At 38.4% G+C, this 13,009-nt stretch overlaps 1 protein-coding gene across 5 annotated transcripts; it reads right to left on the bottom strand.

Annotated features, from left to right (window-relative positions):
• Nucleotides 1-100: 100 nt before the first annotated feature.
• Nucleotides 101-10,970, bottom strand: LOC113025117 (5-hydroxyisourate hydrolase-like). 5 transcript variants are annotated; one of them, XM_026172559.1, is made up of 4 exons: nt 10,856-10,970; nt 1,187-1,317; nt 828-963; nt 101-361 (listed from the first exon to the last, which is right to left on the bottom strand). In XM_026172559.1, the coding sequence occupies exons 2-4, from the start codon at nt 1,312-1,314 to the stop codon at nt 272-274; spliced, it is 354 nt and encodes a 117-aa protein (XP_026028344.1). In that variant the 5' UTR covers nt 1,315-1,317; nt 10,856-10,970; the 3' UTR covers nt 101-271. The 5 variants fall into 5 exon arrangements, with proteins under 5 accessions (XP_026028344.1, XP_026028343.1, XP_026028345.1 ...); XM_026172558.1 differs by having other exon boundaries at nt 1,187-1,320; XM_026172560.1 differs by lacking the exon at nt 10,856-10,970 and adding an exon at nt 10,711-10,794.
• Nucleotides 10,971-13,009: the final 2,039 nt, after the last annotated feature.

Below are 13,009 nucleotides of genomic sequence, written 5' to 3' on the forward strand. Positions count from 1 at the left end.
ATAAAGAAAAATTAAATTCATTCATGTCACACAATAAGAAGAAGGGACACCCGCAGAGAATCATCAGGTATTTGTACAGAGTGGCAAGTGACCTATAATGCAGACTGTAATGGAGGTTTTAATGTTGTTTTTGATTGGTGTAAATACACTCATGAAGTGAAACTCAACAAATAACAAATGTAGCACACAATAACACCTGAGTAAAATATAAAAGAAGAGAAACCTAAGTCATGAATCTATAAAACAGCAGAAATCCATCTCTCTGCAGCTTTCAGCTTCCTCTGTAAGTGCTGTAGGAGAAGCGACTCATCAGTAGAGGGATGTGAAACCTCTGCTCCGGCTCACTGATGGTGAACACAACCTGGAAACACACAAACGCACACACAAATGATTACAGCAAGATGAAAAATGCCTTTTAATGTTTGATACAAAAGTGATTTCAACAAAAACATTGGTTGTTGTAGACCCCACTGTCTTTGATGTCACAGTGTTTATTGGACATGAAGATGTGAATAATGCTGTGACATTATTATAAACACTTTGTTGAAGTAAGTATAAGTAAGTAAGAATGTTTTTAAAATTTAAATTTTCCTGTTGCTCATTTGTTGATAATGACATTTGTGTGTTTTAGGAGATTTGGCGACCCCTTGTGGTGAACAAACTAACTGCTACCAAACTGTTTCTGTTCCCAAATAAATGTGTTGTCTTTACATCTTGTCCTACCCGTGACACTTATAAGGATCTATTCACATGTGTGCGTTACTATATACCTAAATCAGACCAGTTTATTTCTTTCAGATATAGGATAGTGACACCTCATGACCCACCTCCACATAGGGGTAGAAAGAGGGCTGACCAAGGCCTTCCCAGTATGAACCCGTCTCAAAGCGGAGCTTGTACATGCCAGGAGTAAAAGTTTCTTGGTTCATGAGTCCTGGGCAGCGGCCATCTTGGTTTGTTGTCCTAAAAATTAATAATTAATAAATTATTAATTAGTTCTATGTGCAGGTTTTCGTCAGCTCACCTGGAAGAAAAGCTCTTCCCTGATTTCTTTAGTTGTCAAAAGAAATCCCCCACCCCCCCATTTCTGGCCTTTTCAGTTTCTGATTTTATCCAGCTTCAGGCTTTGAATAATAAACACGTTAAGCGGAGATTAAGCTACGTGTAAGAATGTATGAAAGCCTACCCGACACTCAGCATGGCCCAGATCATCAGCTTGGAGTCCAGTCGGTGCAGGCTGAGGGCCATCCTGGCTGCCGGGACGCCGTCGGTAGCGTTCAGCACGTGAGTGGTCAGAGGGCTGGACTCCGCCATGATCTGCTGGATGGCAGGGGACAGGTCAGATTTAAATGTGGGACCTTTAGTTACAGTAATCGACGTCATGACACCATCGTATGGAAGAATGTTCAATCTGTGAGGCCGTTCTGAAGGCAAAAGGGGATCCAAGCCAGTACCCAGTAGCAAATTGTGACCAGTGAAGATATAGAAACAATGATTTCCCTCTTAATACCAGTCTATGGTGGTCATCTGATGCTCATCTACATCTAACACCTCTATGTACAGCAATCACAGTCCTCTTGACACCAAATAGTGTTAGATTTGTATTGTTGATTGTCATTTATGCTTAGAAATATTTACTTATATATGCTTAGAGTTTTGTAATTAGTTGTAGATTGGTAGAGGTTTTGATCCTTGATAGTCTGCAAACTTTGTGTGTATTAGACAGCACTTTGGGAGCATGAGAGGTCATACCGTGTCTTATTATTTTATGGTAGGATTAACGTAGTTGCGTCTGTTCTAGTCTAAGTGCTCTTTGTTTAGATGAACTGCAGGACTTTCTCACCGTGTTATCTAGGATGAACCATCTAGGGTGAGGGGGAGGCTACCCTCTTCCTGACCAAGGATGTTTGACCCTTTGATCAGCAGTCCCCACACACACACACACACACGCACACACACACACACACACACACACACACACACACACACACACACACACACACACACACACACACACACACACAGGCAAGGTACTCTTTGTGTATGTAGACGTCATATGTTAATGAACTTATGCATATTCATGTAACCTCAATAAAAGGACAGTGATACGGGAGAACGGACGAGAGCTACTGGGGTCAAGCGAAGGAACGGTGCCTGTCCGGTTCTCTCCCGTGCACGAGTACCATGAAGAAGTTTGCCTACTTGTGTCTTGTTTGCAGTGTAATTATATTGCCTTCAACGTTCCAGCGGATGGGTTCAAGCTACAAACCTATCAAATAGGACAGAAAAAAGAGCAATGCAACAATAACCTTAAGCTTTATTAATATGGTCAATGATATTATGTCTGCTAACTAAAAAAAGAAACTATCAGGAATCCTCCTCTGTCTAACATAACTGTTTGTGTCTTGTTTTTTTAGATTAATAAAAGTACAAGGATAAAAACCTTTTTGTCTCTTCAAAACTTCTAAAAAAATAGCCAGAGGTGCTTTCATGATCGCTGCCCACCACTTATGCAATAGTTTGCAACTGGTCACAGAGTGAAAGAGCAGGATTGTTAGCAGTGAGTCTGCACTTAGTGATCTGTCCGAGAGAGATTTCTGTTCAGAGACAGGTTGGCTCCCACCAGGCAATGCGCACAATCGGCTTGCGATCAGAAGCAGTTACCTCGGTCAGCCTCTGCGTGTGCAGTGATTACCAAAATTTTTTTAAAAAAGAAATCAATCACCCAGCAATCCTCCCATCTTATTTTTATAGTGTGGCTGGAGCACAAAGCAGCGTTTTCTATACTGCAGCCAGACACCAAAGGGAGCTGAAGATGCTTTAGCTTCACTTTTGAGAAGCTGTGACATTCTCATCTTTATTTACAGCGATTCAGAATGAATTTACACTTCAGCTCTTCGACATCAGAGTGTTTAATGTAGCAGTCCAACGTTTGAGTGTCACACCTACACTTTCTCAATATGTCCCATTTTAGCAAATGATCATAAGGACAGATTTTGCTATAGACTCTGGTCTGACACCTGCAAATTACAGCTCCGTGCTCCAAGTTTAATAAACTACTCAGAAGACAAGGATTATGATGTCATGATATTACCTGTCAGTCATGTGACCATGTATCTCATGTTTATTTTCCTCAGCGATCACTTTAATGTAAACAAAAATGACTATGAGTTTCATGTGACACCTTCTGTGTGTTAAGACACTGAGTCCATATCAAGAGGTCTCAACACAAACAATTATTGGAAACTTTCTTGAGGAATTAAGGATAAATATGCTTCAAAATAGGAATAAAGAATATTATAAGCCTAAAGAGTTCACATATGAAGCTTACATATCATTATAAGATGACCAGAGGACACATACCACTTCTAAGTGGAGACAAGAGCAGCACATACATGCACTGGTGACACTTTAAAACACTGAAGTGCATCAGTGTGAAACAGAAACACCTCAGGCCTCATTGCTGTAGTCTATAATAGGAGAAGCCTTACCTGTGTGAGAGCTCTCCCCTCTGTTGCAACCAGTTCATTCAGTATTCCAAACTCCTCCAACCAGCTGTGGTATCACTACACACTCCTCCCTCATACACCTACCCACCATGCACTTTAAACAGACCCAGTCTCAAAGGTTGTCCTGATTCTAATAAATCATTAAAACCAGCCAAGAGAGTGCAGCTTTCCTTCAGTCAACAACACGTGATTCATTTAATCACTGGGATTGTTTTGTATGATTAGGCTCATTGTAATGTCAGACATCCCCTACTGTGCACCTCTGACTACGATTTCTTCTGATACCATTTGACTGGAAGAGACTGGAACAATCCCCACTGCCAGCTAGCATTTTAGTTCACAGGCAGAGATTAAATGCAGAAGCTTTAGTTGCTATTGTTACTGGCAGGTTAGGAATAACAGATACTGGGTGAGGCATGGGTAAATTCACAAGTTTGAATACAGTGTTTACCCACATGCAACATAAAAGATGGATGTAAAGCAGGCTTTTGCAAGTGCTGTTCAATGCTGCAGGTTTTGGTATCGATCAGATGCCAATCACATACAGGGCGATATCGATGCCGATATCAATTCTTTTAGCCTATAAAGGAAAATCATGTTAGAGGATGAAGTGTATTGTGTATTTTGTTGTACAGTTATTTTATTTTCAACTTTAATTTATATATTTATCTTTATCTTATTCTTCCCAGTTAAATTTACCCTTCATTCTAATTTGTGTTGTACAGTTATTTCATTTTTAACCTTAATTTATATTTTATTCCTTCCTAGTTTAATTTACCCTTTTTAATTTTTCATATTTATTTCCTATCTTATTCATAGCCTTTTCCTTTTTTGTTCTCTTTAGGTCACGAGCAGTTGTCCAAGCATTTCACTACATATCGTACTGTGTATGACTGTGTACGTGACAAATAAAATTTGAATTTGAAGTGCGTCATGATTTACATGTATGAAATGATGATTCATCATCAGTTTGCAAATTCTAAACACATTTTAATGATCACAAAATCACTGTGAGACTTTTACTCTCCATAATCTTAAGTTAATACAACAAATCATAGCTTTCAACTTTCTCTGTGTTTTCAAACTGTCCTCTAAGTTCAGTACGAGCTACGATCGTCCAGGATATGCTCGCTAGCTACACTGTAAAAAAATATTCCGTAGAAAAACAGAAAATGTCCTGGTAATTTTCTGCCAGTACATTTTCTGTTTTTTTACGGAGGTTTGACGGACTTTTCTGTAAATGATAAAACGGAAAATTCTGTAGATTTACAGTATACTCTCTGTACTATTTACGGACATTTCCTTCAGCTATAAAACAGAAAATTCCGTTTATTCACAGTATATTTTCTGTATCATTAACTGATATTTTCCGTTAATAGAAAAATTGAAATTTCTGTTTATATTACTATTTCCAAGCACTTCTTTTCACTGTAACTCATTAAATATAGTTCTTTATATCCTTAAACGTACATTTCTATGCAATTACAACCTAGTACACCATGTACTCAAAAATTCATAAATTAAAACTTAAATTAATTTGTGCTTCGTACACAACAACATTGGTACAATTAATGTTAAATATTCTTTTATTCTCCTTAACTCAAACACTATACTTAAATATAATGACAGCATCCATCTTGTCATAAAACTACTAAACAGCTGATACATGAACAAAATAACTCACAAGCTTTCAAATTTGAGCATTTTTATTTCCTTGAAATCAGGTTGCCCTCATGTAAATGTGTTTATTTACATTCATTCAAGTGGCTACCAAGTGTTTTCTTCAAACAGGACACCTGACAAACAAAAAATGTCATATTTAACGACATGTTCACATTTAATAATATCCAGAGTACCTTTTAGTTAGAATCACTGCCTTGTGGTAGTTTTGCCTCAGCCAAATGGTTAAGGTGTGGTTTACATCCATCTCTGTCCACTTATGATACAGTATACACATGTAGTCAGTTATAGCCAAACACCTTTGATTACTGAATTGCATTCACTTCATTAATGAAGTGAATGTAATTCACATTTGTGTGAACATTTGTCTGAGATTAACTCTTTGGGCTCTTTACCTTACAATATAACATACTTGAGTCAAAATTTGTTGACTGTTTAAGTGGTGCCACATGAATACAACTGAACAGATCTAAAGAAGATGTTCCTGAACTTTGGGTTTATTCGAACAGGACTGATGGATAACCACAGGACTTTTCCCCATATGATAACTACAACACATAATAAATTAAGACAGATTACTGTCCCAAATTTAAAGATAAAAGTGTATTTACGGGACTTGTTTTGTCAGTGAGGAGCAAAGTATAATTAGAAGTGCTTGTTCTGATGAAAAGTTAAACTGTAAACAGCAGCGTAGTGAATAAGGATCTGTGTCCACGAATCCTCAGCAGTGACAACACTTAAACATCATAGTTCAAAATCCTTAATGCACACCTTTTTCTCCACGGTGTTCAAATTCTCTAAGCTGGTTAAGTAGAGGAAAAAGTCTGACATATTTCATGACCATTAAATGTTAGACAAGGCTCTGAAAACGAGGTTACAGTTACAAACAAAAACCTCTGCTTGTGCGCACAGACCCTAAATCACAACAAATAAGACAATAGTAAGACAAATTACTACAAAGTCTTGTTACCGCTCTTCATATAACAGTGTGACAAAGTCCTGAATGCAGCCTGCATGTTAGTACATCAAGGTCCATCTGAGCTTTAAGTAAAATACACTCAGCTTTTCCTTGGATTTTAAGAGTTGCTCAGTTCATACAGGAACTGCAGCAGTCGGAGTTAACGTGTCGCTGTGTTGCTCCTCCGTGTCAGCCATTGAGACTAGTCGCAATTTATTCTGAGGAAAAAAAGAGAAACAACAAGACATTTTTAAAAAGTTTGTATTTTTATAATTTTTTTTAACCTAGAGCATAAACAACATAAACAAAAAAAGGATTAGGGCTGTGCGATATGACGATATATATCAGATTACGATATAAAAATGTCTATCGTTTCATATTATATGTCACGGGGTGGAAAGGGACAAGTCACCTAAGTTTGTCCACTATGCATGTTTTGCTGCGTTTTACCTTTTTAATATTTTAATATTGTACACTGGTTTATTTTTATGAGTTTTACTGCATGTTTTAATGGTATTTAGTTGGTGACTTGTCCTGGAAAGACTCCGCCCCTACCTGATAATAAACTGATCACACCTGCGAGAGATCCCAGAGAGGCCAATAAGAGGGCCTGGCAGACCAAAGGAAGGGGTTCGACCGAGAGGCTAGAATGACGGCCAGGAGTAAGTGGTGCCAGGCGGCGGCGGCGCCTGCAAGCCGAAGGGGCTGGTGGAGCTGGGCGTTAGGAGGACGGACAGCACCGGAGAACGGACAGTACCAGCGCACAGGGCACCAGTGCAGAGAGTGACAGTACCAGCGGGGAGAGCGGAGACAGCACCAGCGGAAGGCACGGGACGGCTGTGTGGCGTTGCAGTTTTAAAGAAGTGGCGGGCGGAGTTGAGAGCTCTGCCCACCCGGGGTAAGTCTTCGACTTATCCCCTTTTATTGAACAAAAACTGCCGGAAGAATAGTGACTGCCGCTCCTCCCTTTCTCTAGCATATCAAGACGCGAATGCGGAAAGGAAGGAGAGGACTCCGCTGGATTTCTTAACTCCCTGGGACTTTTATGCTGTGGTGGATCCCACTGGACTTTTAATGTTGTGTTTTATTGATTTTTATTGTGTTATCCCTTGGCCAAGGTTGTTTTAATTTATCTTACATTTTTAACTATTTAAATATAATAAATTATATTTTAATTCTACAGTTTTTTAATCGTGTGCTTTCCCTTGGCGGCTCCACTGCTCTGTCCGTTTGGAGGAAGGTTTCCTTCCTTTAAAAAACGACACTGTGGGAATAAAATCAGCCTTTCCGCTCCGTTACATATACACTATTCTTTGTTTTGTGGTGTTGCAAAATAAACTGTTTACGGCAATATTTTTTTCATGGTTTTGATGGTCACTGTAGTTGCTATATTATTTCTTAAAGTTCTCTCCTTCTCTTATACTTAAAATAACCACACTATGGACGGACAAGTGACTGTTTTTACGCGTACTTTCGTTACCAACAATGAGGATAAAACCATCGTGTGGCTCCGCCGTCCGCTTGTTTATTTTCCACATAAACCTTTCACAATAAAGCTCAAGTTTCTGTTGAGACTTTTCAAACTAAACTGAAATGATATACATTATTCTCAAACATAAAATTTCAGAATATGCATCAAACAAATGACCTCAAATAAAAACATCAAGTAACTATAAATGGCGCTTACAGTCACCACGCAGATGAAGGCACAGAGAATACCAGCATGGCCAGCAAGGATGAGGCAGAACCAGAAGGACCAGTCAAAAGAAATCGAGGACCTTATTGTTAAATGAGGGGCTACCTCTGTAGCATGGACATGGTTTGGTTATGAAAAGTCTGACACGCCCCAGAAAACTGTACTATGCAAATTATGCCACAAACTGGTCCCCACCACCACTCGAACACGACAAACCTCTTTAACCACCTACACAAGAATCACATGAAAGAGTTTCGAGAGAGTTTACGAATGAAAAGCAAAAAAGAGTCGTCAGGTGCTCAAAATAATCCTTAGACTCAAACGTTAGAACAGGCTTTTCCTTGCAGCACGCCGTCTAATAAATACTCAGAAAGAAAATGGCGGCCATTTAAACTCATGTCTAAAAATGTATAGTTTCATGCATCGGTCAAAACACTCGACTCCAGGTACACGACGCCCAACTGAAAACATTTCACATAAGTCGAGTTGCCCGAGAATCACAGAATTTACAGAAAATGCACTATTTTGTGATATATATCGTTATCAGGAGAGATACGTCTTATATTGGGATATGAGACTTTGGTCATATCACGCAGCCCTACAAAGGATTATAATTCACGTAGAGTTGCATACACATAACACCATTCTGTTGCAACAAAAGCAGTTTATAATTAAAGTAACATACATACCTTGAAAAACTAAATCAACCACAACATTAAACTCACCTTGTGTTTGTAGAGAAGGTGATCAGGGTTTTTCTTCATTTCCTGAGACCAGCTGCTCTGGATCATCACCAGCTTGTATCTTCATCTTTTTTTTCACTAGGGGAAGTCTTTCCTTTTCTTGGCCATTGCTCTGCACTGGAAAACCAAAGTGTGTGATCAAAGGTGAAATAAGGGATATTTTTCCACTGCAGGACTTAAAGTGCTTCAAGTAGTGATAGCTGTTGATCCATTTCTCAAATAATCTGTAAGGATCTGGATTTTTAAGAAAGATACAAATATCTCTGCTTATATTTGGCTAAAAGCTTGATATAGACAAGGCATATAGAGCCCCTGCACACCAGCACTGCACTTACATTATAGTTCAATCAAGAAATAGTTATTATTGATTTATTATTGAATTTTTTTAGTAATAATTTTTAGTATTTAATCACATTAGCACAGTGGGGTGACAAAAATATTCCACATACAAGAAATGCTGCTCAGCATTTCATAAATTACATTTTCAACAAATGTTGGAGTAAAAACACAGTTACAGGGAAAATGTGTCTGTCTGTAAATATTAACTAAACATTTCTATGTGCTACAAAATAGACATACTGTAATTGTAAATGTGCTGAGGTGAAACTATACTTTCAATAATTTTACCACTACAGTCTGTTAACCACCGAAATAATCTATGCTGGTCAGCTAGCTAAAAGTCTTTACTTTAGCAGCCCAAATCAGAGGCTAACAGTAGCATTTGCTAGCGTCAGCCAGTAAGGTCTGAGGCTTAAACTAGGGTTAGTGTAACTTTGCCTGAAACCCTTTAAAGTGTACAGTAGAGCCAACTGTAAAACACAGGTATTGATACAGTACTTATTAGAGTCCTAGAATAATTTCTAGAACCATGAAGTTCTCACTTTCCCAGTTATCCACATCGCTGACTTTCGCTAATTAGCTAGTTAGCAGTCACAGCTGTGTAATACCCAGAGAGACACAGACAGCTAACTATAATATTTATGAAAACTGGTTCAGCCACTGAAGGGCAAAACTGGTGGTATCACAGTAAAAATTATTTTAACATTAATTAAAATAAAGCTTAAGTCATGTTAAACCTAAATAACAATTATTTTAAAAAATGAGTCAGCAAAATATTCCTGACTTGTCTGGAGACAGCCGAAACCAGTTAACAAATAAATTAACAATTCTTTCTAAATAAAAACACGGAGTCTTTTGAAAAACATTATTTTAATAAAACGAAACATGAGTTTTAATACTTACCACAGAAATTTGAAGGCAGTTTCTCCAACTTCAGAATCCAAAATCCAGATGAAGCCTGAAAGAAGCCTAATGGCTGCTCTTGCGCTTACTTTTCCCTCCTTTTCAGGTTCTTTTTCCCACAATGCATTGCAGTAGTTGAGAAATACAGAAAAATACCTGTAAATGACTAATACGGAAAATTCCTTCACGTTTATACACTAGATTGTACTGTATTTTTACGGATTTTTTTTACAGTGTAGCAACCAGTGTTGCCAACTCCTCAGTAAGGAAAATCGCTATTGGTTGTCCTAAAAGTCGCTAGAAGTCGCTAAACGACGTCATCACCTAATTTGCATAATTGGTCATGCTAATCTAATTGTAACCTATGTTGTTGGAGAGAGAAATAACATCGTGGAAGAGACATAAAGTGAGTAAAAAACGTCCTAAATGCATTTAGAGTTTATTTAGAACTACAAATTAAATTTCTTTTAGCAATTATTGGTTTTTTTAATGTCACAATTCCAAACCTGCTCCTTTACCCGGGCTTGGACCGGTAAAAGTGACCCGAAATAGGCGCTCTGGTGGAGTTACTTTGTGTGTGTGTGTTTATAAGTAGTTTTAAAAATTGTGATCCACAAAACAGCATAAGAGTAAAAGAGTAAAAGAACTGACTGCGTTACAGCACCCGCTGCTTGTTGAGAGTAAAAGCGATACGCGCTTTCACGTCTTTTTTTAGCTAAGGGGTCTGAAAACTCGCTAAATATAGCAACAAAGTCGCTAAGTTGGCAACACTGCTAGCAACCTGTCAGACCCAGTTTCATTGATCCTTTTGCACTAGTTTCAGCCCGATACCAATACCAGCATTGGCATTAATGCTATCGACATTTGGATCAATCCGCCCACCTCTATCTTTTGCTTCTTTTGTTTTGAAACACCAATCTGACAAGTTGCTAGCTAGCGAGCATAGCTCCTTTCACAACCACCAGTCTCCCCCTGCAGGACACGAAGAAGAATGCAGGTTTAAATTCCACTTCCATGATGGTTTTACCTTTCAGACCTGTCTTTGTGTCTAACATGGATGAAGGATTCATTTTTTAAATTGCTGCAGTGACTCGTCCAATGATATACGGTATATGGTATATCCTTTCATCCAACTCTGCCAAAGGTTTGGATTATTCCCTATGGATAAAATGTGGGAGGTGCTTACCTTTGATTTTTGTTGTTTTTATTTTAATGTGATGCAGTTCAAAATGATTGTCTTTTGTTAAGAGTTCCTGTAGGTGGCGCTTAATGTTTCTGCCTCTACTTATGCAGTTACCCTCGTTTTTCTGAAGATTTTTCATGAAGCTCATTTTTAAACTTGACCTCAAGTACTCTGGTTGTTTATTAGCAGCATCAGATTCAGAGAGCAACTGGTTTTGTCCAGCTGTGTTGAACTGTTTCTGATTTTAGCTGGCTAAATGGTAATACTGATCTCTACCCAAACCTGACCACTCACCTGCCCTCTGAAGGGGAGACCTAATTTCCATACAGTAAACTTAAAAACAAAGGAGAGCATTCCAACATATCAAATGATTTGATATGTTGAATTACTACAGATAAAATTCATAAACTCATAAAAAAAGAATCACACCAGGTCCAAATGCACCTCGTTTATGAAAAATACCTTTATTACACTCACAGTTAAATAGGTTACATTCAGCACTGAACAAACACAAAAGCACTGACAGGAGAAGCTACGGCGACGTCAAATCAAGGATTTCCAAAATGAGTCTGCGTCCAAACTCACTGGATTTCTTATTAAAACATTTAGTGTCACTTTGTTTTTAAAGTCTGAAATAAGGTTTCAGTATAAAGAGCTACTACTGTACACATGAATGTGTTCAAGTGTCACCTTTTAAACTGACAAATATTTAGAGCGTATTTACACTGACGGTTGTTCCTTTTAAAAGGTTCAGCAACTGTTTGGTGTCTGTGCTTGCCATTAAACCAATAATAAACATTATTTCATAAAATGAAAGCCACAACAGAAACCAGCAACACTGTAGTGGGAACAACAGTAATGTGTTATATATTGAATATTTTATGTGTAACTGGTCTGTCTTAATTGGCAGTGGTGTATCAAATTGTAAAAACGGGCCATCAAATGTTCAGTAGCATGTCTTTTCAGTAGGGTCATCTATTTTTTTCTATTACCAGTTGAGTCTTTCAAAAATTCTTATTAGCATCAAAAGTACAGTTTCTGTAGCTGTAGGTGTGTCTGTCACTTCTTAGGTTTCATGTATCAATCTGGTCCTTATCAGGTCTTAAAATGACTTAAACACAACCTAAGATGAACACCAACATATGACATATTACACCGTGTCATTATTTACTGATAAAAATTGAAGCCAAACTGCAGAAGCAGTGTATGTACCCTACTAAGTTGCTTTTAGGACCTAATTTAGGAGCAAAATGTTGCAGCAATGGTTTTCTGGGCGACTCGTGTCTCACGTCATTGTGGAGGAACTTGTCTTTACAGCGCTGCTGTTGTTCATTCATGTTTTCAGCATTCATTCATGCACAGCTCTCTTAAACCAACCACAGCGTTTCAGTTGAGATGAGGTCTAGACTTTGGGCCACTGCAGCACCTTGATTTTTTTTTGCTTCTTCAGCCAATCTGTTGGCGATTTGCTGCTGTGTGTGGGATCATCGTCCAGTTACATGACCCAGTTTGGGCAAAGCTTTAGCTGCGGGACACACGGCCGCATGTGTGACTTTAGAGCAGTTTGGTGTACAGAGGATTTCATGGTCGACTCAGTGACTGCAAGCTTCCCAAATCATCGTCCCTCCACCACTGTGCTGACAGTTGATGTAAGGTGTTTGTGCTGATGTGCTGTGTTTGGTTTTCTCCAAATGTGCTGCTGTATATTATGAAGAAACAAAGCAAACTTAACATATGCTGCCATGTTGTTTTTAGAGGGAAGAAGTAGCCTCCTAGGAACCCTTCGTAGTCACACTCACTTGTTCAGTCTTTTTTTTTCAGTTGATCTGACTTTGGGGTAAATTTGCTGGAATATTTCCTCCTGAGAAGTCTGGCAGCTGTCTTGAATGTTTTCCACTTTCTCGCTGTGGAATGATGCTGTGCTTTCTTTTTACCAGGACTGTAAGTTAAACTTAACTTTTTCATTCAGCTAGATATCTTAGCAAACATGAACCCAAC

This window comes from Astatotilapia calliptera, chromosome 7 (genome assembly GCF_900246225.1).
Source record: "Astatotilapia calliptera chromosome 7, fAstCal1.2, whole genome shotgun sequence".
Classification (NCBI taxonomy): domain Eukaryota; kingdom Metazoa; phylum Chordata; class Actinopteri; order Cichliformes; family Cichlidae; genus Astatotilapia; species Astatotilapia calliptera.